The 25,433-nt window shown below is 38.0% G+C and overlaps 2 protein-coding genes across 2 annotated transcripts; one reads left to right on the forward strand and one right to left on the reverse strand.

Annotated features, from left to right (window-relative positions):
• Window positions 1-14,933, reverse strand: BRIX1 (biogenesis of ribosomes BRX1). The gene is made up of 10 exons (XM_072605843.1): window positions 14,553-14,933; window positions 8,888-8,999; window positions 5,547-5,590; window positions 2,497-2,567; window positions 2,118-2,167; window positions 1,944-2,017; window positions 1,773-1,823; window positions 1,238-1,339; window positions 754-882; window positions 1-459 (listed from the first exon to the last, which is right to left on the reverse strand). The coding sequence occupies exons 1-10, from the start codon at window positions 14,880-14,882 to the stop codon at window positions 187-189; spliced, it is 1,236 nt and encodes a 411-aa protein (XP_072461944.1). The 5' UTR covers window positions 14,883-14,933; the 3' UTR covers window positions 1-186.
• Window positions 14,912-25,433, forward strand: RAD1 (RAD1 checkpoint DNA exonuclease). Its single transcript, XM_072605844.1, has 6 exons — window positions 14,912-15,379; window positions 16,769-17,041; window positions 18,545-18,653; window positions 20,259-20,517; window positions 22,467-22,565; window positions 23,034-25,433. Exons 2-6 carry the CDS (start codon window positions 16,847-16,849, stop codon window positions 23,215-23,217), a joined length of 846 nt encoding a protein of 281 aa, XP_072461945.1. The 5' UTR covers window positions 14,912-15,379; window positions 16,769-16,846; the 3' UTR covers window positions 23,218-25,433.

Consider the following 25,433-nt stretch of genomic DNA (forward strand, 5'->3'; position numbering starts at 1 on the left):
TCTCCTGGCATTTTATTTTATTGAAAAAATGAGATGACCAAAATAATCTTCTACCAAACACTTTTGGCCCTAGATTTGTTTATCAACCCATTAAACAAGTATCAAAGTCCCGAATAACAAAAGAGTATTTACACATTGAATGCAAAATAAATACAAAATAATGGAAAACATATGTTTTCCACAGATTTACTTTGCTTTCTTGGTCTTCAAAGCTTTCTGCTTCATTTTTCTTTGTCTTTTGTATATCTTTTTCTTTCTTGTTTTCAAACTGACTTTGGGCTCTGGTTTCACAAACAGTATTTCCACGGGCTTTTCTTCAGCTGGTGTCTTAAAGACATCATCAGTAGGATCTTCTGGAAGAAGAGTTCTTTCTTCTTTCTTCTTGAGCCTCTGTACATCTTTGACTTGTTGTCTCTCCCTGTATTTTGCGGCTGTGGTCATTCTCACTATACGTCGATGCTAGAAACAGAATGAAAAATACAGAATTAAAATAAGAGAATGGTTTGGGACTTGAATAAGACAATTATAGACAACATTTTCTTTTACCCTAAATAAGAGAAAAGATCATTACGCTGCACAAAAGACCAAACAAAAATAATTTAACCCAATTAAAATTAATTTCACAACTTTTATCGTAAAATCAGCTAAATAATTATACAGAATACATCAAATACTAATTATCTCAAGGAAATCACTGAAATACAGTTCTAATACAACAAGAATTGTTAAAACTAAAGCCCAAACCCAGCTTACCATATTTGGTGACTGGTAGTGTGGATTTTCATATAAAGTTGGTCCCCCAAAACTGCCTTGGAAAATCTTTATGAGATTTAAAACAAAACGAGGTCCAATTTCTACGAGAGCAGCATCTTCTTCTATGATCTATAATAAAAGAGAGATACTTCTCAACTTGTTTCTAATGTCCCCTCTATGAATAAGCAGTGGTTAGAGTCACATCACTATTATGGTCCAGGAGATATTATGATCTAATTTTCTTTCATTACATTTGAGTATGGCATCTAACAAATGGGAGGCAGAATGATGGACTGGATAAGAGCTGGCACTGGAGTCAGGAAGTAGCGAAGACCTATATCTGACACTGGCTATAGAACTCTGAACAAGTCACTTAAGTTCTCAGGGACCCTACCCATTCTCACACATATACATTCCCAAAGGAGAAGTCACATATATCATATTAACTGGTAATAATATGTACAACAGCTTTTAATTAGCTTACCTGATAGTTACGAAACCAGATCCTGTTATCCATAATAGTGAAGGTAAACACATGGTCAACAAATGGTTGGCTCTTGGGATGGTATTGTGGAGTACAGAAAATCTATTGAAAAAATACATGCATACATACATACATACATACATACATACATACATACATAAATATACATATAATACATGTGCTGGTCTAATTCAAATTTCCATAGTTTGTATGTGATATGCCAAAAGCCATGTCTAACATAACATAACATAAACATAAACATAAATGCATTCCTCCCTTTAATTGAAGAAGTGGGAGGCTATAGATGTGAAATAGTATATACACTGTCAGTTGAGGTTGATATCTTGGTTGGTTTTCCAGAACTGTTTTATTCTTATTATTTTATCTTTGAACTTAGGAGTATGAGGAAGGGAGGGAAGATTAAAGCTCCTTAAATGAATATGATGTAAAATCCAAAAACATTTTTCTTCTTTTTTAAAAGGAATTCAATTTATTGTATACGTCTCTACAAATGTGCAAACTTCTAAAGATTTACCTGAATAAGAAGCTCTTTTATCAAAGAATAATGTGGAGACACATCAAAAGTCTACCAAAAAAAATAACATTATTATTAGCCAACAGATAACAATTTAACACTAGTCACACTGAAATATGCTATATGGAATTTTTAAAAAATCAAATGTTATACAAAAAATACAAAACTTACAGGATCAAAAGACAGAAGAGGACGTGAACCTCTCAGACAGTTTCCAGTCATCTTTAACTCTGCCAAAGTATGAACTGTAACAGTTTTCAAAAAATACATTTAGGATTGTTATAGTTGATCCAAAAATGTTTTAAGTAACATATGAGGAAAGGATTCATCATTGTACCAACTTACTATTTTGGACTAAGAACTTAGCTGATGGCCCTTGAGGTGAATTTGAAAGCCTGAAAGCATAAAGCGATTATTTAAGGAATTAGGAAAAAAAACAAAGTACTCATTAAATAAATGATGCTAAGAGAAATAAAACGCATTTTCAATATTCTATATTAACAGTTCATTATCTTTAGTGGTTATTTTTTTAAAACATGCAAATCTTTCATTTTTTATGGCAAATTTCAAAGATATAGATAAAGAGGAAAATGGCAGATGAAAACAGCACCTTACAAATGGCTCAAGATCTAGACTTCTACACACAAAGTACACATTCTATAGTATGTGCACCACAGGTATTTTAAGTTGAACAATTTCACTGTTTAATGATATATTCTCTTACCACATATAAAGATCTTGTTTTTTCTTTGCTTCAAAATAGATACATTTATTGCAGTTCTTTATTTCACAGACCTAAATAAAATAAATGATGGGAAACAAAGCTCTAAAAACTGACCCAAACAGTTTTTGACAAGAATTCCTTTCATAAATACTCAGAGATGCAAAAATGAGTTCGTCATTTGTTATCAATCACAAACACATATTACGTGCCCGGTGGTGGGGATACAAAGACAGAAAGTAACTTACATTTCTATTGGAGAGTAATATAACTTATGCCCAAATAACTATGAATACAAAAACACAAAAGGACAGAGAGGGCAATGTATGACATCAGGAAAGGTCTCATGAAGTAGCTGAGCTTACAAAGAAGCAAGGGATTTCTAATATCTCTACACAGCTGAGGGAGGGGGTGGGGGGGCAGATGGCCTATGTAAAATTACAAGTCTGAAGATATACTATCTTGTGTGAATAACAACAAGATTAATCAGGCTGGATTGTTGCAGTATAAGAGCAAACAAATCTTGAAAAGTACCCCAGTAGAGGGAAGGGGAAAACTGGAAACTAGAATAGGGGTCAAACCTGGTTCTTTCTTAGGATTAATCTTGAAAACTAACCAGATGCTCTGTCTACCTGCTCATTCCCTTTCTCTCTCACATGGAGATAGTCGCCTCCTGCTTTGGCTATAGCTTTCTGAAGTGATGAACTTAAACCTGAATGCCCAGAAATCTCTAGTTCTGTTTCCAAACCACAAAAACAAAGAAAATGAAAAGGGGAAAGGTGCCTTAAGGCTATAATGGAATACATTCACAAACCTCTCTGGTCAAAGTATAGTTAGTATGGAAGAGACCAGAATCAGAGTTAAGTGGCAGAAAAAGAATCAGTCTGGAGTCGTCCAGTAAAACCTCAATAACACTGTCACCAACTTACACAAAGTGGAGACAAGGGTCACGAAGAGAGTTATTCTTTTTGTTACTTCTGGCAGAGATGCTGTTCTCTGTTGACATTTATGTTGGTTTTTTTTTTATTTCAAGCAAGTCCTAAAAATGCCACTCAAACACCTTTCTTTCCAGTTTATGCCTAGGTTACACACCCCCCTCTACTCTTTTAGGAGGCTTCAGCTCACTTGCCACCTTCTGGGAGAAATCTTTTCTGATTCTGAGACTGCTTTCTCCCTACTCCAATTACACTGTAGTTATTTGGCTATCTAACTGTCCCAGTTTCTCAACATAACGTTAAGTTCCTTGAGGGTAGAATCTGTTTTTCATTTTGCCTTTGTATCCCCAATGCAGTGCACATATTAAGTGTTTGTTGAATTGAATTAAACATTAAGATAAAGATTAAAAACTTTAAATTACGCTACATTTCTAGTAATGTAGCTTAGTAAAATCCTTAATTTATTAAAGATGAATTTGAATATAATCTCAGAATAACACTAAAATATTTCCTCAGATTTAGAAAACCAAAGAAGCAATGTAAATTAGATTTGAAGTATGGCACAAAGCATTCATTCATAAACTCCTACTTTAAATAACTTTTTTTTATATGGACAGTGGATTTCTTAGATTATACTTTTAGTTATATAATGTGGCCTCAAAACACATGCTACAAATGAAGGAATCCTTCCCATGGTCAACAGAGACTAACAATTTAAGAAAAAAATATATAAATAGTAAAAGATCATTTGGAAGTAAATCCTAAAGCATCTCACTTGTCAGTTCAAGTTTAATACTCGTAATACTCTCTTAATTTCAAGGAATGCTGTATAAAAGCAGCTAGATAATGCAATGGATAGAGCATTAGGCCTGGAGTCAGGAAGACCTAAATTCTAGTTAGGCCTCAGATACTTACTAGCTGTATGACTGGGCAAGGCAAAACCTCTGCCTCAGTTTCCTCAACTGTAAAATGGGGATAATCTCCAAGAGGTGTTATGAGTTTGCAATGAGATAAGAATTGTAAAGTGCTTAGCACAATGTCTTACACATAGTAAGCACTTAATAAATGCTTGTTTACTTCCTTCAAGTTAAGTATTCAAAACAACTACACATTAAACACCCAGCACTGTCTTAGGTTATGGAGGGAACAGGATTTTATAATGTAGTTGGAAGACAAGTTTGAAATATAAGTGATAAGAAAAAATGTAAAAAAAAATTATATACGAGGGCTAAATTATATGCTAGAGACTAAAAGCTTTAAGAGTCTAAAAGGGAAAATGAGCATCTGAATAGTCCAGGATGTCCCCATGAACATGGGACTTTGCCCTGGAACTTGGACAAGGCCATTTTGAGGGTGGGGGAAATATTCCAGGTAAGAGGCTAATGTGAATAAAAGTAGTGTACGAGGCAAATGTTGTGTCATGTTTACAAGACAGTGAGAAACCTGCTTGACTACAGCAGAGGACCAAGGCTAGATAGGCAGGACAAGCCTTGAAAGCTACGGAAGTACTCTGCTAAATACTTGATATGAGATAGGCACTACAGCAAGGTGAGGGATAAGGACAACATTTCGGATTTTATTAGTATGGCCAACTCCCAGGTGAGGAAACTCCTTCTACCAATTCAGGCTGGCACCTTCCCGTGGATGGTCTCAGACGGCAGTCCAGAACAGGGGAGTCAAACTTAAATAAACACAAATCCCTGAAGGTCACATATTGACTTAGGAAAGCTCAAATTAACATTATTTATGTTGTATTGTATTTTTATTTTTTTAAACATTTCCCAGTTACATTTTAATTTAGTTCAGGCAGCAACAGAGTTTCTGAGAATTTGATATCTCTGGTCTACAGCATGAGAGACTAAATGACTCGGGTATCACAGCTAGTATATGTTAGAGAGACCTGAACCTCAGTCTTCCTAGCTTCAAAATCAGCTCCCTAGTCACTATGCCAAGCTATCTGTCTAGACTGGCACTATTCTAATCAAGCCAAATACTCATTAATGCTGGACTTATTTTGTTTGAGTTAGTTTCAAATCAAGTGTACATCTTAATGTTTCTTAATCAAAGTCCCTAAAGGATGTTTCAATAAAATCTACATGTGGTTCTTTTCTAAATTACCTCATTAATTACAAACAATTTGTCTTTCCGGTCCATTTTGTTATCTGATAAAAGAAAAAAAGTAATGAAAAATTAACAACTTCCAGAAGAGGATTTTGAAAATTCTAAACAAAAATCTAAATCTTAAAGACCACATTCACATAAATGAATTTAAGTATAACAAAAGAATATTAATTTTCACGATACTTAAGATAAACATTTTGCCCATACAAATGGATTCAAATCTCAAGTGCCCACCAATAATGCAGATGATAACTATCCATACCTGCTCATCCTGTGAGGGTCCTGCCCATGCTAGAGGGGAGCTGTCCCATGTGCTGAAGGTCTCGGTGCAACTCCTTTCCAATATGGCTGTCCACCTGTCAGCCTTCACTATATTACCAACTCATCTTCTCTTACTGACATCTTTTACTCATTCTTCTCAGTTATATGTTAACTCCCTGCTCATACTCACCCTGTGTCTCTCTACTGCCTCTCTGCATATTCATTTTTAGTCCTTCAGGGGATATTGTATTCCATGTTATACTGTCACATGGAAACACTGGTAGAATGACAATTTTTTAAAAAATGGTCCTCCATTATCAAGACCATGAAAAGAGCTTTGCAATTTCCCCAGAGATCCAGACTAGTCCCTTCCTTTATTTTTTTAACTCTGGGTCCAACTTGATGTTCATTTGTACTTTCTGTTCCATATTTATATATCTATGGACAAATTCTATAGGTTTTCTATCCAAATACATACCACAATCTAAGCAACAAGCATTCTTCACCTAGCTTGATCTTTCCTGTGTAGATGGTCAAGCCAAACTCCTCTGAAAGAGTCTGAAAGAAACTCAAGAAAAAATCTCTCTTCCAGGTAAACTTTGTGCTGTATCTCCTCCTTCACCTAGATGACCACACTTCTACCTGTTTTACAGTATATCTGACATTAAAGATCAGAGGATCACTGACTAAGGTGATTTTTATTGTTACATCTTGAATGACTCTGAAGAGCAGATAGGAAATGCTTTATTACAAAAGAATCTATAAGGCAGTTTTTTGTTCTATGAAATTCAATTTTTTTAATCATATTTTATTGTGAAAAGACAAAGATGCAGTCCATGTTAAAAATCACATTTGAAAACCTGCTTGTTTCCTTAGTTCCCTTCATTAAGGATGCCTTCAATTCACGTGTAATAATAACAACAACATAAGCTAACATTTGTGTGGTGCTTGAAGGTTTACAACTATTATTTCATCTGACCCTCACAACAACCCTGGCCACTATTATTACCCCCATTTTTGTAGATGAAGAAACTGAGGCAAAGAGAAACAAAGTATCTTGCCCAGAGTCACACAGCTCATAAGTGTCTGAGGCAGAATCTGAAATCAGATCTTCTCAACTCCCAAGTCTAATGCTCTATCAGTGGATGCCATCAATCTCACCCTTTATGCCCCATATCAAAATTTTATATTAACGGGAAAGTAGACATATGGAACAGGATGGTTCAATAGATAGAGTGCCAGGCCTGAAGTCAGAAAGACCTGAATTCATATCTAGTCTCAGACACTTACTGAGTCACTTAATCTTGTTTGCCTCAGTCTCCTTATCTGTAAAGTGAACTAGAGAAGGAAATGGCAAACCACTCCAGTAACTCTGTCAAGGAAAAAACCCCCAAACGGAAGCACAAAGAGTTGGACACAACTGAAATCAGTGAAAAGAAAAGAACAAAGTCACCGGTTATTGAAGTCTTCTCTCAGTTTCCTTTCTTTGGTATGAATACTGTCCAAGGTATCTTTTCTGTGCCTCTGGTTTCTTACCCTCATCCAGAGACCTTATAAACTGATCCCTCAACATCCTAATATAACCAATATAATATAATCCAATGCTGATTCCTCTATGACCTTGGCCTGATCTGGCTGCTCTTGCTGTTCATGTCTTTTAATGCCATTTTTAGAGGCTCGGTAAGGACATCCAGGACTGGGAGGTCAGACAACAGGGGTGATGTCTCTGATGGAGACCACTGTCAATGAATTTACAAATTTTCCATTTTGTTTTTTTGTTTTGTTCCTCTTCCATTTTCATCCTTAAGTGCCTTCTTTGAGCTGTTTTTGCCCTCCACAAATGAGATCTGGCTCCAAATCTATAATAATGCCTTAAAGTTGACAAAGTCTATTGATGGGATTATTGATTTAGAGATGGAAGAGACCTTAGAAGCCAACTAAATAGTCTAATCCCTTTAGTTTATAATATAAGGAACTGAGTCAGCTCAAGGAGATGAAAAGTCCAAGCTCACTCAGGATTTGAACTCAGGCCCTCTGGTTCCAAACCCAGTGCCCTTCTTACCACATTACGTCACCCTGCTCAACCTCCTGGGAAACGACTAGTGTTTAGTTTGCAGATGACCAAACTGAAGGTTTTCTGAATACAAAATCACTGCTCTTTCCACTAAACCACATGACTTCAGACCCCATTACAACCCCCTTCAGTAATAAAAGTTGCAATATTCCTGGCTTTGACAGCTTCAGCTATGGTGCCTCTTTGACTACTTAGCATCCCAAAGTGACCCAGTTTGGCAGCTCAGTCCTTGCCCACACCTAGGGGTGAATCTCATGAGCCCCAAAGGCCAAGAAACAGCACCAAAATCTAGCAGCTCTGGAGAACATCCAGGGCCAAGAACTAAAAAATGGCAGCTGAAATTATGAGGACAAAGAAATGGTCCCATAGGCCCTGAGTGCATTACAGTTTTACAGTACAATATAATACTCCATGTTCATGTTATTATAATTCTGATACAGTGGCAGCTGAGTGACGTAGTGGACAGAATGTTGGGCCTACAGTCAAGAAGACCTGAGTTCAAATCCATTCTCAGACATACTTACTAGCTGTGTGACCCAGGTAACTCATTTAACCTATCTGTTCAGCTTCCTCATTTGTCAAATGGAGTTGTAGTGAAGATAAAAAGAGATAACTGAAAAATGCTTAGTGTAGTGCCAGCATATAGCACTATATACTAGTTATCATGGTGATGATCCTGAGCCATCAAGATAAATTTAAATTGTGTTCAGTAATTTTTTTTTAAAGAAGAAAGCATATAAATCCATGTTAGAAAGATTTGTACCAATAGGAATGGAGATGGATAAAATGGACATAATCTGGGCATTTGAAGGATATTTTTGAAGTTCTTTAGTCCCTAATTATGCCAACTTAACTAAAATAACCACTGTTCATTGCACATAAAAAACTGTGCTAGTTACATGAAGTATTATTCTACGTGGAAATATAATTACACAAACATATTTCCAACATAAAGTTTTTAAAATATACAGTAAAAAGAGATGGCTTATAGGAAAAAACCAACCTGCTTTAGAATGAGGCATCAATGTTCTTAAATCTTGCATCAAATGTCTTGTTCTGAAATTTATTCCCCTTGATGAGAAGATAAGAACCCGTTCCTTATTCTTCCATTTACCCTAGAAGAAAAATAAAATTAAAACATACAAACTTTAGAAAAGTACTGCATGAACACCCCCAAAAGCTAGATTTCAAACTTAACTAGACTGAGCAGTAGTAGCCCTTGTTATGTCTGTTGACACATTTTACACATTTATGCTATAATTACACTTCTCAGTAGGAAAAGTAATTTTACAGTGATCTATTCTAATACAAAAGAGAATTAATAATTATATTCAGATGTTAAGAAAGACAAAGTACTTTCCTCACAACACCTTGTGAGAATGGTACTAAAATAATTATCCTCTTTTACTAATGAAGTCAAAGGATATTGCACAGATACCAAGTGTCTGGGATTCAAAGCCAAATCTTCTGACCTTAAGACATACAATACCATCTAAAAATATGGGAAAGTTTGATTAGATTGTCTATTTATGTGTTGTACATAAGATTTTAATATAAATATAAAATGATGTTTTACTTAAAACTGATGCCCACCCCTCTCAGCACCCTCCCCCTTTGAAAAGGATTCCCTATTTATGTTCTCTTTGTATTAAAGGATCTAGGTTGCACTTGTTAAATTTTTTTATTATAAATTTGACAAACATTGTCATTTCCCTTCATAAAGTCAAAAAGAAAAAGGAGTACATGTATATATGTGTGTGTGTATATATATATATATATATATATATATATATATATATATATATATATAATTTTGAAAATCTATTACATACTTTTTTAAGTAGCTAACAAATTAAACAAGGTAGTTCCAAAACTGTCTCATTTGTTTTTATCTCCCTAATGCTCTCCTCAGTAAGAAGGTGTGATTGTTATTCTTTCCTTTGGTACTTCCCTTCCCCATAAGTCTTCCTCTTCTCCATGACCCTTCTTTATAATAAATGAGCACTGTTAGGCAAAACAAATCCACAGATCAATTTTGTCTTTAACATTTTTTTTTTAAATCACATTCTATAACTCTATTCCATCAACTCTTTATCCAGGAGTGGAAACCACGATGCATTGGTTTCTAGAGTGGGGGTCATATCACTACACCCGTCACAGTTCTTAAGTCTTTCAAAGCTGTTTTCTTTTACAGTGTTATAGTTATTGTACAAACTGTTCTCCTGGTTTTGCTCACTTCATTCCCTAATCAGTTTATAAAAGCCCTCCTCGGTTTCTCTGAAAGTCTCCCTGCTGACATTCCTTTTGGCACAATGACATTCCATTATCATATATCATAATTTGTTTAGCTATTCCTCAATCAATGGGAATCTCTGTAGTCTCTTGGTCAAAACAAAGTCAAGCTTCATTTTCAAATTTTCAACTGTTATGTACTCCAGTTCTATAATGCATCACAATAACTCAACAACAACAAAAAAATTAAGTGGCTACTATGCTGTACAAAGTATTGTGCTTGGAGATACAAAGAAAAATGAAAAAAGGCACTGCCTCCAAGAGGCTACAATTCTTTTAAGGGGCTGGGATAGCCAAGCATGTGAAAGAGAAAGCTGTTTTCTAGGAAGGAGCTAACAATAAATGAGGGGAAATGAATTGCAACTGTGTTAGAACCCCTCAAATACTTGAGTTATCAGTAACGTATATGTGTGTTTTCTATTTGTTAAATTAGGAAGCATAGGCTAAATTCTAAAGAGATGATAAAGGAAAAAGGCTCTTTTGTTGATCCCTCTATAACAAGCGGATTAGAGCACTTTATTTTATAAAACCCCAAGAGATGGAAAGATAATTTTTTTTGCTAAGTACCACAAAAACTTACCTCAAAAGCAACTACCTTCCAGTCTTCCTGGTCTTTCTATGGACAATAACTACACCTCTCCCTCAAAACTACTCAACCACTCAATACTTTTATTAGAAAAGCAACTTTAACATGTAAGTGCATGTGTCATTGATTCCTCAAAGCCTATTGGCTTCTCCTGAGAGTAGAGACACCATCTTAAACTTTTTATCTCATTCAGCTACTAACAATTCTCTGCACACAAAAGGCTTCAAATGCTTGAAATTTTTAAGAAAAAATGGTAACACCTGGTAAAATAGAACTATTTGTAATAAAGTGGATAAATGATCAGGATACATATCATAGGTTATCAATTACTTTCCAGCCGGTTGCCAACCTTCACCCTCTTTACAACTTTTTTCTTGGCATTTGAGGCAATCTATCATTTTTGCATTCCTGTTAAGTCTCTGTCACTTATTCTTTAGCTTTTCATTAATCAAAAATGGACCTTCTCAGTTTTATTCCAAGCCCTCTTCCCTTTTCATTCATTCAAAAAACATTAGGTACAGGGACATAAGATAAATATAAGACAACTCCTCCCCTCCAAGAGCTGCATAATGCTTACTTACAATCTGTATTGAAAAATAAAATATGTGCACAGAAAAGTGAATAAAATATGTATACAAAGGAGATACTAATTAATTACTGGGGGGAGCACTATCAACTCAGATTAGATGTGTTTCTAGGACAAGAGGCACTTGCGATGAGCTCTGAGGGCAAGATGGGAGAGCATACAGATATGGGAGATGATCTGGGAAAGATCTAAGGCAGAAAGTGGAATATGGCTAGCTGGAACACGGAGAACACAAAGCGGAATAAAGTATATAACAAGCCTGCAGAACGTGGCTAAAGCCAGGTAGGGAAAAGCTTCAAACACAAGAAAAAACAGCGTATGCCAGTTTGGTTGAAATGTGGAGCTAGATGGTAAGGGGCTTTAAAAGCCAAACAGAGGAGTTTGTATTTTATCCTAGAGGTGGTAAGACAAAGCCACTGGAGCTTTCTGAGCAGAAGAGTAACAAGGTCAGATGCTTTCAGGATAAATGTAGAGAATGGACGGAAAGTGGGAAAGACTTGACGATCAATTTGGGAACTACTGCAATAGGCCAAGACAGAGGTTAAGGAACATCGGAACCTGGATGGCAGCCAGGTATGGGGAGAAGGGGATGGCTACAATAAATACTGTAGACACAGAATCAGCAAGACTTGCCAAATGAATTTCATGAGGGGTGAGAAAAAAATGGAGAAAAAGGATGCAGACCTGAAAGACCAGAAGCAGGACCCTAAAAAGAAACAGGTAAGTTAGTAAGAGGAGCAGATTTGCAGAGAAAGATGAGCTCTGTTTTATATTTGAATTGTCTACAGGTTATCCACCTGGAGATATCTTCACAGGTAACTGGTGATAGAAGACTTGAAAGATATTCTTCCAAGCATATAGTTTCAACTACCACCATTCAGAATCAAAAACTCCAAAATCCCTTTTATCAGATTAACCTCTTCTAATTTCATCTTTCCCTTACCTCTGCTAAACCTACTAATTATCATCCCTGTGCCTTCTGATCCCAACCCTCGATACTTTCTCAAGCTATCTAACTCTGATTTTCTGCTTTGGCTCCACTTTATTGCCCCTTCCCAATCTCCACTTTATAGTTGGCCAGTTCAGCATTATACTGTTCCTTGACCCCTGACCCTATCAATCCTCATGGCTTACCAAACCTATCCATGGATTATTTTCATCATCTGCCACTTGCTTCCACTCCTGTTCATATGCTGAAGACTGGAGATATGCAGCATCACACAACCAAGCTGATGGAGGCCAACACTCCACTTCTCAACTCAGTACCTTTGCAATGGCTGTTCTAAACACCTTCTTACGTCCTCCTGAAATCACAGATTTAAAACTGGAAGAGACCTTAGAACAAGTCTTCGAGTCCAACAGCCTCTTGACAGCTTGTTGCCTACAAAACTTGGAGCAAGTGCCACTTTCTACATTCTTTCCTGATCTCTCCAGCTGCTAGTTCTCCTCCCCATATCTATTTTGTATACACAGTCTTCTCAAATAGAATATAAGCTTCATGATGGCAAGTACTATTTTGTCTTTGTACCCCATGCCTAAAATAGTGCCTCAAAGATAGGAGAAACTTAATAAATGCTTGTAGATGGATAACTAAATCTCCAGTCTCTCCAACTTCTTATATTTCTGCCTGTTATACCTCAAACTAATGCACCTCATTTCTATTCCCTCAAACAAATTTCTCCTCAGACTCTTTTGGGTATGTTACCATACATTTCTGGCACTAAATCTTAGGAAATTCTCTTACTCTGTAAGCCCCCACATCCAAACTGCCCATTTTTTCCTTCATCTCCATATCTTCCTTTTTATTCTCAGTGTCAACACCCAGATGAGGTCAATAATCTCCTAACTGTTCACACTGCCTCCAGAGCTCCAGCTCTTCAATATATCAAAACACCATGGCCAGATTAATTTTCCCAAAGTTCTTCTTTGGCCACATCACTCCCCTGGTGCTTCATCGTTTACCAAGCCCCTTAACTCCTGACAGTCTAACTGCATCCTCCCTTTCCTAATTCAACTCTCCACCATGAACTCCTCACTCTTTCCAATCTGAACTCTATTTTTCCCCAAAAAACACACATGGCACTTGTGCCACTCTGACACATTTGTTCCTGTCAGTCACCTTCTCCAACTGAAGTTGTTCTTCTTCCCCTACAGAAATCCCAACACCCTTTCAAGGCCAATTTAAAAGGCCTCTCCCCCTCCTCTTCCTCTGCACTCGCAGCACATCTGACCATTTAAGTGAGCTGCACACTAGCTCCACTCTCTCTCTCCAGACCCATTCACCCCCAATGGTCCACACTGCAGCGTCCCCCTCTCACATGCTCTGCCCTTTCCACAAACCCTGGCCGCATCTGGCTCCCCTGGAGGTCCAGCTCACGGGCCACAGCGGACCTTTCACGACTCCCGGATGTCAGCTGCCCTTTCGTCCTCCGTGACCGTGAATTTCTGGATGGATGTTTAAAATCCCTAAGCCCGAGCACAACATCTAGGGCCCAGGAGGCCCCGAAGGAAGACGCACAGCAGAAATCCTGACTTATTTTGGAATTTCTCCAGAACCTCCGTCAAGCTCGAACCTCAGCGGTGGTCCAGTAAGACGTGGTCCAGTAACAGAACCACCTTAAACAAACCCCAACGTTCCTCTGCCTACAACCCGTCAGGGCAGGGAAGAGCCCTGTCAGAGGCGGGAAGACCTAAGTTCAAATCCTGCCTCGGACGCTAGCTGTGCCACCCTGGGCAAGCCCCTTCCTCTCGGGGTGCCCCCGCTTCTTCAGCGGAGAACTGGGGTTAACAACAGCCCGGACACAAGGGGCAGGGATGCCCACACACCTTCGTGCCCCCCCACGCCCCTCCCCAATCCAGCTCTTTTGTAGGCCGTGGCACCTAGCTGTTCGTACGTTGTCTGAACTCGTGTGGACTGAACTCCTTGCGCAGGGACTGTTTAAAACAAACATGCTTAGGACAACGCCTGGCATGCAGTAGGCGCTTAATAAGTGCAGGCTGACTTGACAGGCCCTTCGGCCTGCGCTCCCAAGCGACAACCACGTGCGCGGGCCGCCGCGAGCCCGGCCTGACAGCGGACAGGGGGGCCGAGGGCTGCACCGCGCCGAGTATCGCCAGGCCGCCGCACCCTGGCGGGGAGAACACCGGGTTGGGGTCACGCGGGGGCCCACGCTCCCACGCGAGACCCTCAGCTGCCGCTCGTACCTTGGAAACGGGGCCCGGGATGCGGTACTCCTCCTCTTCCTCTGCCTTTTTTGGGGCTGGAGGGGGCTGTTTGGCCGGCGCTCCGGCCTTTTTTCCTTTTCCTTTAGGCCTCTTCGCCTCGGGACCCCCTCCTCCATGCCGCTTCCTCTTGACGGCCGCCATCTTGCCCAGACCCCCTTCTTCCGGCGGTCGCACGTTGTTCATTTCGCCTTCCACTCCTTGCCGCCTTGCCTCTCTCTCCTCTTTCCCGTCTCTATGGTACCAAAAGCGTTTGGGGGCAGGGCAGGGGGCGGGGCAGAGGGCGGGGAAGGGGGCGGGGTGGAAGCACATGCTTCCTCCGTAGCTCAACCCAACCCCGGTTTTCCTTTACGGCTGTCGCACTGTGTAGTCGTGGGGTCTGGGCAAGCGCAGTAGAACCAAGCCAAGACTCCGACACTTCCCGTCCGCCTCGGAAGCCGGAAGTGGGGCTTCCTTCCGGCCTTGGGGGCGGGAAAAACGGTACACCTGAGGCCGGCCTGCACTGGAGGGGCGGAGGGGAGCCGAGGCTTCTCGGAACGCTGCGAGGATCGTACGGGACTGGGAATTTATTCCTACCCACGGATATTTGGGCTAGTGAGGCACTGAGCTAGGAGTGGGGCCGCGGAGACAAACAGCCATTGCCCCGGAGGAGCCGGAGGTGGAAATAACGCTTAGATGAGTCGATACGAGAGAAAGGGAGGAGGAGAAGGGAGCACCCAGCACCGGGAGGGATCCGGAAAAGCTTCCGTAGGAGGGGACCCCTGAGCCGCGCCGGAAAGGAAGAAGCGAGGAGCCGGAGGACCCCCCCGGTGTGTTCCGTCTCCTCCCTGGGTCGGGGCGGTGTAGACAGACAGAACCTTTTACCCGCCCTAGCGCTGTGCTCCGTTGGGAGCGCCACGTGAATACTGGGGAAGAGCTTGGATCTGAGTTCGGATCCTTGGTGTGCCAGCTTTTTAACCGGCGAACCTCTCTGGGCCTGTTACAAAGATAATAACGGTAGTAACGGGCGAAGCGGTTTAGAAGCGTCGCCTCTGGTCCTCCCCCTACCCTGGGACGTGTTTTTATTCCCATTTTATTTTATATCATATTTTTATTGTATTCGGACTCATTTTTATTTTATTTTCTCATTTATTTTTACATTATGTTTATTTTCATTACATTTATATCCTCATTTTTATTTTTTCTCATTTATTTTCATATTATATTTTTATTATATTTATACTCTCTTTTTTGTTTTCTCATTTATTTTTATTCTCGTTTTATACGAGGATACATATTTTATATGAGGAGACCCTCATTTTATATGAGGAAACTGAAGCAGACAAAGATTAAGTGACTTGTTTTAGCTACACTGCGCAACCTCCGCTTTATCTGTAAAATACGGTGTTTATTCTGAACGATCTCTGGGAATCACTCCAGCTCTAAACCCCATGTTCCTTTCACGGGGAATGGGGAGAACTTGCCTAGATCCTGGCTTTGACTCAGCTGAGATGTAGTTTGGGACAAGTCACTTCCCCTGACTTAATGTTTTGTATAAAATTTATACTATCATCAGATACTTTGGAGTAGTGGATAGAGAACTAAATTTGGAAATCTGAAAGACCTGGATTCAAGTCCTCCCTTAGAAACACATCTGCCAAGTAACCTGGGCAAGTCACTTCACTTTTCAGTGCTCCAAGCAGCTTTTTACAATTATAAATTGTAGACTACTTGTCTGTCTGCATCTCTAGAGTGAGTTTCTGCACCAGGACTTTTTCAAACTAATGAATTCACAGGTCTGGCACCCCCCCCCACCCAAAAAAAAAATCCAAGTTGTGATTGTGAAATCATGTGAAAATGTTTTACAATGTGAATATATTATTTTATTCTTAGAACAGCCCTATGGGAGTCAGTTAGGGCATTTTTCAGGAAACATCCTCAGAGAAGTGACTCCCAACTTCACAAGTCCTTTAATAGCACAACTCACACTTTAGTCCAGGCCTCTTGATTTCTAATTTAGTAATGTTTCCATTACACATTTTTTTTTCTCCTGCAGTTGGAGGGGGTGGAGTGAGAGGTAAACAGTTGTGCTTATACATTTTGCTAAGAAAACAAAATTGGTTGGCAAAAAAAAAAAAAACATTTTTGGAGGGGGATACAACTGAAGCAATTCTTTTCTGGAGTCACTGAACTCAAATTAGATTTTATTTTTGTTATAGGTTACCAAGGCAGACAGCTGATTAATTCCAGTTTAAATTAGGAAAACCCAGTGGAAGGAAACTTATGTGGAATAGAAAATGCCACTTACCACACAGACTGAAGATGGAAGCGATCAATATATTTTAGTTGCCAGCCTTGACAATGTAAGGAATCTCTCAAACATATTAAAAGCTATTCATTTTAAAGACCATGCTACCTGTTTTGCAACAACAAATGGAATCAAGGTTACAGTGGAAAATGCAAAGTGTCTGCAAGCAAATGCATTCATTCAGGTACGAGGGCAAGCATACTCTTACACTATTCATTCTTCATCTGTTGTGAATGGGTAATCTGTTAAATTGGTACTAGGGAAAGAGCACTGAAGTTGGGAGTCAGAAGTCACAAGCAAGTCCTTTTATCTCTCTGTGCTTTAGTTTATTCATCTTCAAAATAAGAGGTTTGGGTCTGATGACCTTCGGGGTCCCTTCTAGCTTCTCATCTGTGGTCTACAAAATGAGGGTATTGGACTACATGACTTCTTAGATCCCTTCTAGCACCAGTGTTGTAGGAATCCTACATAATATTCACAGATCGAAATTTAAAATTAGCTGAAAGGATTGTCCAAGTTCTTTCCCTATCCTGTATTGTTGATTGTAACACTTTTTGAAATATCTGGTTTTTAGATAAAGCTTAGGTATCTTTGTTTTATAGAAATTTTGCTTGTGATAGGTGTTAGAAACACTCTTGACACTAAAAAGGTATCAAGGAAAATTTATTACAGTAGAGTTCAGAGGAATTGAACACTTTGACCAAAGCACCCCGCCTTCTTTTCAGGAGGAGAGAGTGCTGAATACAGAAGTGAGATGAGCCATATACTGTTAGTTCAAGACAGATCCTCCCACCAGGAGATGGATTGGTCCATTCTCCATTAAGTCACCATCTTCTCTACATGCTCATTATGTAAGCCCCCTTAGTGTGATTCCCCCTCCCAAACATGCTTTAACATAGGACCCATGTTAGAAAATGGAGGGATAATTTTATGCTGTGTCTGCTTATATCCATGAGGTTCATTAATCAAGCACAGTGAAGGAAACCTTCTCCAGGTAACTCTAGGTCATTTTTCTTGGCTACTTTCAGCTAGCTGTGGATTTGGTTCCTTTATCAAAAACTGATTTTCTAAAGGCCACTGTCTCTCTTTTGATTGGTTGAGTCCACCTGCAGTCTTCTGGCCTTATTATCTAACTTATTCTCAATGACTTCATCAATTAACAGTATCTTAGTGTGAAAACTTCTCCTCACTCTCACAATAGGTTTTGTGGCATATTGGCAATCAGAAATTAATCATGTATTTTTACAGATGAAGGTCACTCGTAGCCTAGGCTACCTCCTTTGTGTTTAGGGGCTCTGCAGAGAGAGTGGATGCCTCCAGAGCATTGGTTGGACCATTTTTGTGTAAGTGAGCTAGAAGAGAGTTCTTTTTTGCCTGGCAGCCCAGAAATTAAATTTATACAGCAATTTGGTGGGTATTGGAATTCAGGGACCTAATAAATGCCAACTTAAGAATCAGAATTGTTTGTAAGTTTAGTACAACCCCCTAATTTTACAGATGAGGAAACTGAGGCCCAGAGGGTAATGGGACTTGCTGAAGTTTTCCTAGGTAGTAAATGGCACAGCCAAGCTGATCTACTTTCAAATACATGGAGTGTGAAATCTTTGGAACTATATGTAGAGTAGTTTAATTCATTAGTATAAATGGCCATACTTATATTTATTTATATACCTCTTTTTTTTTACAGGCTGAAATATTTCAAGAGTTTATTGTTCAGGAAGAATCTGTAACATTTCGAATCAATTTGACAGTCCTTCTAGACTGTTTGACAATTTTTGGTTCAACTCCTTTACCAGGTATATCATTGTTACTGTCGTGATATAACAATATGAAGAACTCGTCAATTCAGGAATGATATTTAGAATTACGAGAATTCATTACTCAGAAGTCAGTGGTGCGTTTTAAAATTTTAGAATGTTTTTGAAAAATACCAGGTGTTTTTATGACCCTTTTCATATTTGCAGAGGTAATTACAATCTTTTTAAATATATTAATCACTCGGGAATTAAAACTGAAATAACCAAAAGACTTGAAAATGGCCCAGATTTTTAATTTTTGAAGTTATTTGAATAGCTTAATTCTAGCTACATTGTTGTTATAATGACTTATTAACATTATTTTTAAATATGCTTATGGTTGTTTTTTAAAGCAACCTTTTAATAGTTTAATACATTTTCCTGCACTCAGAATTTTAAAGTATTAACTTCCACTTCAGTTTTGGAATTTTAAAGAAATGGCAAAAATGTAAAATATCATATAGTTCATTTGATGTAGATGTAAAATCACAAAAACTCTTCAGGATTATTTTGGACTCTGGGCAGGTAAATTTTTTAGCTCCATAGCAGCTTAATATTGTTATTACTACAGCCCTGTAGGAGTGGGTTAGTCATGGGACTTTATAAATAAAAGAAAAATTCTGTTGTCTCACAAATAAATATTTAGCATAAGACTTGGCAACACGTTGGTTATGGTTGACTAGTCGATGTTAAGGTCCCTCATCAAGGGCACTTGTATTAGTTACTGGGAATTTTCAGGCTCCAAGAGCTTCTCATTTTATAGATAGCCACTATTAATGTTATTAGTGACTAAGACTGTCAACCTCACTACCCCCTCAGTTATTGATTGTGTTAGGACCTCTGGCATCTTTTGGGTAGAATTGTGATGGAAAGGCTTCTGGAAGATGAAAGGTAGCTTCTCCTCTAAATAAAGTTTGAGGACCTCCTTGTGTTGCAAACAGTGAGTTCTGGGTGTTACTATATCTGAACACTTAAATAATGCTTGTAAATCATATGCATTCAAATAAAATGGAACCAAGTCTTCAACTGTTCTGCAAACTACAGTATTGATCCCTACATTTTTAAGATAGTGTATACTATTTCATTCTGAAATTCTTTTGTATTCAAAGTCAGGGAATGATTTAATAATCTCAAAAGTAGATCTAGAGATCCTTAAAACATTTTTGCTTCTCATTGTTGCTATTTGTTTTTTTTTTTTCGTGTGGGCTAAAATATTGGAGTAATTTTAGTAATACAAACTAATTTCGTCAGTTTAGAGAACTCCCAGTGAGGAACTTCCCCCACCAATGCAGACTGGTACCTTCTCTGCAACTTACATTCTTAGAGACATTGAGAGGTTAAGTGACTCGCCCAGGATCACACATCCAGTATATGGCAAAGGTGGGAATTGAACCTAGGTCTGCCTTCCTCCAAGGTCAGTGCCCTATTCACTACATCGCAGTGTCTGCAAAAAAGAAAAAGAAAAAAAATACATATAACAGTGGTTGCTAGATATATAAATGAGGCTGCTGCTTAATGAGTTTTATTTGTGATATGTATAGAAGCTCAACCTAAAATCACAAAAGTAAGTTCAAAGAGTGCTTATATTGATTTACTTCTCTTCAGGAACTTCAACCGCACTTAGAATGTGTTACCAAGGTTATGGGTACCCTTTGACACTCTTCCTGGAAGAAGGAGGAGTACTCACAGTGTGCAAAATTAATACCCAAGAGCCTGAAGATACATTGGATTTTGATTTCTGCAGCACAAAGGTTATTAATAAGATTATTCTTCAGTCAGAAGGCCTACGTGAAGCATTTGCTGAATTAGACATGACCAGTGAGGTCCTACAGATTACCATGTCACCAGAAAAACCTTATTTCAGGTACCCAAAAATAATCTCTTTGAATGATTTTTTGCTTTTTCTTAGCATCAGCAATTTTAATTGGACTTTTTTCCAATTAATTAACTACCGTCTATGAACACATAGGAGCATAGGACCTGACCACCCATTCACTACTTCTGTTGTATTAATGACTGCTGTCAGGTATCATGCTACCAAACTCAGAACAATTTGTAATTTAATTGATGCCAAATGTAATTAATTACATCATTCAATTCATGCAGCCCCAGAATATCAAGATTTATGATGACTATTGAAAATTTGGGTGTCCTTGCTCAAGAGAAATGTTCTTGTATTACGCATTCTTCTTTCTTTTCTTTCATTTTAGTGCAATGTGCAAAAATGATGGTCCTTTGCATATATGATTTTCAGCAAATATTTATTAATCATCTAATATGTTCGGATACTAATATGTTCAGACATGGCTAGATACTTTGAGGAATGAATATATACCTGGTATCCTACATCAGTAAGCTTATAATTTAGTTGAGGGAGATGACATGAAGGAGTAAAAAGTACATAGTAATTTAGTACCAACTTCATAAACGTTTGGGGCAGCTAGGTGGCACAGTGGATAAAGCAGTGGATCTGGAGTCCGGAAGGTCTGAGTTCAGATCTTGCCTCAGACACTTATTAGCTATGTGACCCTGGCAAGTCACTTAACTCTGTTTGCCTCAGTTTCCTTATCTGTCAAATGAGCTGGATAAGGAAATGACAACTACTCCAGGGTCTTTGCCAAGAAAATCCCAAGTTAGATCAAAAAGAGTCAAACATGATTGATCAGAAAAAAATTGGGTGGGGGAGTTGCCATAGAAAAAACAAGGGTAAGGTAGTGTTCTCAGGGAATAGCTTCCTAAATAAGGAGAAACGTTCAACACGATCCAAAGTAAAAAATGATAGTAGCTACTCTTACTCTGTTGAACTGATGGTTTCCTGTTTAGAACACATAGAATATTGGTTTAGAGAAGAGCCAAGTATTTTGATGTACCTTTCTAATCTTAAAGAAATGGCAAAAGTAATAATGTGTTATAAAGTAATATGTCAGCTACTTAAAACAAGTTCCCAGATCTGCTTTAGGAAAGTTAAAGCTTCTCACAGCCATATGCAAGGATGTTCTAGTCTCAAGAAGAGTATAGTATTACAAAAGTCAATTCAAACTTATTGGACAGAATTCTTAATTAACTGATGGCAGAAACTGAAATTCCAAGGCCTTAAGCAGAATTTCCTTAAGAACCCTTCAGCACAATTCTTGGGATTATCCTTCTCATGCATTGGGGCTTGGCAGGGAGGGGGGCGTTCAGAGGCAGGGCAGTATCACACACTTGAGAGATTTCAGTCTTCACATTTCTCTTCCTTCTATCCCAGTCTTTTCAGGGTTCATTTTCAAACCTAGTTCCTCCATGAAATCTTCCCTCGTTTCTACAGCCCTCATTGATTTCTCTCTCAATTCCTGCAACATTCTTAGTTTCCATGAAACAGTTAAGCGTTCAATTACTACCTTGTGATATATTCTCCAGTTGTTTAAAGTGTGCTGATTTTGTGTCTTATAGATTATAAGCTACTTGAGTACATATTCTGTACAGTGCTTAAGCAAATAGGAAGAAGTCAATGAGTATTTGTTTATTGATTGCTTGTTTGGGGACCACCAAGCTATAGAGCTTTAAAGTTTAAAAAAAAGTACTTCAGACTTAGAGGTACAGATAACAGCGCAGTGCTTTAGGGAGGTGATTAATATATGTAAACTTGGTGACAAAAGGCATGGAGTGGTTAGTTTTGAGGCAGAGTCCTTTCATTTATCAACCTATTATATTCTTCAGTGCAGAGACAAGGAGGTTTTCATCATGCATGTATGTTTAAGGGTACAACAGGGAAGAAATCTCCAGACTTAATGTCTTTTGTAACCCTTTGTGTTTGGCAATCTTATGTTTTAGGTTATCTACTTTTGGAAATTCAGGAAGTTCACACCTCGACTATCCCAAAGATTCTGATTTGATGGAAGCATTTCATTGTAATCAGACCCAAACTAACAGGTCAGTTTTTAATATGAATCCTGCCATATCCTATACTATTCGCAATGATGGTAAAAAAAAATAAAATTAAGGTGGTGTTGGGGGAGAGGCTTTGGGAGAGTGTTAATTAAGGAGAAACTTATTTTGATTTGTAACAAAAAAATGTAGATAACTTATTTTAAAGTACATTTTTTTTTTATTTTTTAATGTTTAACAATCACTGCCATACAATTGAGATTTTATCCTAAAGTACATTTTTTAAGACTAAAAATACCTGCCATTAAAATACCGGTTTTGGTACTTGGCAGCATTATGTGGGCGAGGTAAAGGTAAAAGAAGCCAAGAGAAAATAGTTAATATACAATTAAGTAATTAATTTCTTAAGGATATTAATATTTTATTAGCTTTTGTTTAGTTCTTTATTTGGAGTTAAAAAGCGATTCTGTCATGTTCAAGTAAGTAAATGGTATTTTTCTTATTTTTCTGCAGATACAAGATTTCTTTGCTGAAACCATCTACAAAAGCTTTAGCCCTGTCTTGTAAGGTGTCTATTCGCACTGATAACCGGGGATTCCTGTCTTTACAGTATATGATTAAGAATGAAGATGGACAGATATGTTTTGTGGAATATTATTGTTGCCCTGATGAGGATGTTAGTGATTCAGAGCCCTGATAAATGTCTGGCCATCCCCTTTCTCACACACAGGATAGGCTGGGTTGTTGTTCTCCTTCGTGCAGTTCTCCTGGTAACTCATTGTGGGAGTTTCCGAAGGACAGGACATGAATTTAGCATTGGGAAATTGATAACAAAGGGCAGAACAATGAACTCTGTAGATACATTATTTTTTCAAAAGGATATGTTTTCAAATAGCTATCAGTATTCTAGTACTCTTCTGGATATTACCTGTTTCATGAGAGTGTAAGTAGTGATAAACATTTATGAGTAAATTGTGAACATTGACTTTTCAAAATAGGAACCTTCTTAAAATCCAGAATTTGAAGAGTAAATATTTCCACTTCTGAAGTGTTCAGTTTACTGTTACAAATAGCAAATTCATGTTTATGACAAGCCCATTCATCCAAGATTAATTTGAATTGGACAAAATAGTTTTTAAGGGATGCTCTAAAATAATGTAAATTAATGAGGCACTGTTTACATGAGTTTGTCGTAGGTGGAACTGGGATATTTATGGGGTTTGAGAATGAGAATTCGCAAAAAAAAAATCAAAAATAAATATAAAAATTCAGTGAACAAACTAGGATGTAATTTTTAAAAAATACATTTTTACTGGTATCCCTTGTTTCACCTCCATTTCCTACTGTATTACTCTTCAGCCTTTTCCAGAGAGCTGTCCTCATACTGAAGAAGAAAAAAATTCGGCAAAACTAACCAACACATTGAAAGTGAGACATGCAGCACTCTATACCCATGTACTCCACCTCTGCAAAGAAACAAGGGAAAGTATTTTCATTTTGTATTTGGAACCAATCTCAGTAATTATAATCAGCAGTATTCGGTTTCAGTTGTTTTGCTGCTGTCATACAACATGAATTTAAGACCCATAACTTTTTTCATGGTATCCTAACTTCATAATTCAATTTTAAAATATTCATTGGGTACCTCTTATGCATTTAGAATTGCCTCTACCTAAAATAAGGTGATGAAATGCATGCGAGCTTCAGTAATTTTCTACTAGAGGCAGCATAGTATAGCAGAAAGAGTGCTAAATTTGGAGTCAGGAGACGGGTTTGAATCCAGAACCTCAGCAACTGAGCTGTGACCAAAGTTAGATCCTTTCCATTTTCAGAACTTGTTTCCTCACCTGTAAAATGGGGTGAAAAAAATTTGTATTTTTTCTCCCAAGGTGTTTACAAACTTTAGTTATACCCCAACATATTCACTAAAATATTTTTGTCACAGCTATTTTATATATTTTTTAAAAAAATAATATAAATTTACATGACTAATTTTTATAGAAAATTAATAAAACCAGAGAGGTTGCTTACTGTGATGTCTATATAGGATAGAAATATGTTGAGGTGAATGAGTGAGTTTAATATTGTCAAGCTATATTTTTGATTAACAAAATGTTAAGAACAGAACAGAAAAAAATAAGATCCTTTTCCCAGTTGATAAATGGTCAAAGCATACAACAGCCAGTTTTTAGAAGAAGAAATCAAAACTATCTATAGTCTTATTAAAAAAATGCTCTAAATCATTATTGATTAGAGAAAGGCAAGTTAAAATAACTGAGGTACCACTTCACACCTATCAGAAATGACAAATGCTGGAGGGGATGAGGGAAAATAGGTACACTAATTCACTGTTAGTGGAGTAGTGACCTGATCTGTCCATTATGGAGAGTAATTTGGAACAGTGCTCAAGGGCAATGCAGCTGTATATGCTCTTTGACCCAGCAATGCCACTACTGCATCTGTATCCCAAAAAGATCAAAGGGAAAGGAGAGGGGCCTATATTTATAAGGATACTTGAAGAATTTCTTTGTGGTGGCAAGGAGTTGGAAATTGAGGGGATGCTCATCGGTTGGAAAATGGCTAAACAAGTTGTGTCTTGTGGTTGTGGTGAAGTACTGTTGTACTGTGAAAAGTGATGGTTTTAGAGATGCGTGACGGGACCTGTGTGGGCTGATACAGAGGTAGGAAGAACCACGAGATTGTTGTACACAGTGACAGTAATTTTGTGGAGATCAGATATGAAGGACTTGGCTACTCAGATCTAGGATAGAGACTGATGACTGAGGGATGCTATCCACCTTCAGAGAGAAAACTGGAAAACTAAGTGCAAACTGAAGTGTGGTTTTCTCACCATTTTTCTTGCTTTAAAAAAAAAAATGTGGCTAATAAAGAAATTTGTTTTGCATGATTTCA

Source organism: Notamacropus eugenii, chromosome 4, assembly GCF_028372415.1.
Source record: "Notamacropus eugenii isolate mMacEug1 chromosome 4, mMacEug1.pri_v2, whole genome shotgun sequence".
In the NCBI taxonomy this organism is placed as follows: domain Eukaryota; kingdom Metazoa; phylum Chordata; class Mammalia; order Diprotodontia; family Macropodidae; genus Notamacropus; species Notamacropus eugenii.

Coding starts and splice junctions, on each gene's coding strand:
- BRIX1 (XM_072605843.1), bottom strand. CDS start 14,882: ATGTGCTTCCACCCCGCCCCCTTCCCCGCCCTCTGCCCCGCCCCCTGC. Junction 2,168..2,496: donor AAACAAGATCTTTATATGTG/GTAAGAGAATAT, acceptor TTATGCTTTCAG/GCTTTCAAATTCACCTCAAG. Junction 883..1,237: donor TCTGGTTTCGTAACTATCAG/GTAAGCTAATTA, acceptor CTTTTATTATAG/ATCATAGAAGAAGATGCTGC.
- RAD1 (XM_072605844.1), top strand. CDS start 16,847: ATGCCACTTACCACACAGACTGAAGATGGAAGCGATCAATATATTTTA. Junction 17,042..18,544: donor AAGCAAATGCATTCATTCAG/GTACGAGGGCAA, acceptor TTTTTTTTACAG/GCTGAAATATTTCAAGAGTT. Junction 20,518..22,466: donor CCAGAAAAACCTTATTTCAG/GTACCCAAAAAT, acceptor CTTATGTTTTAG/GTTATCTACTTTTGGAAATT.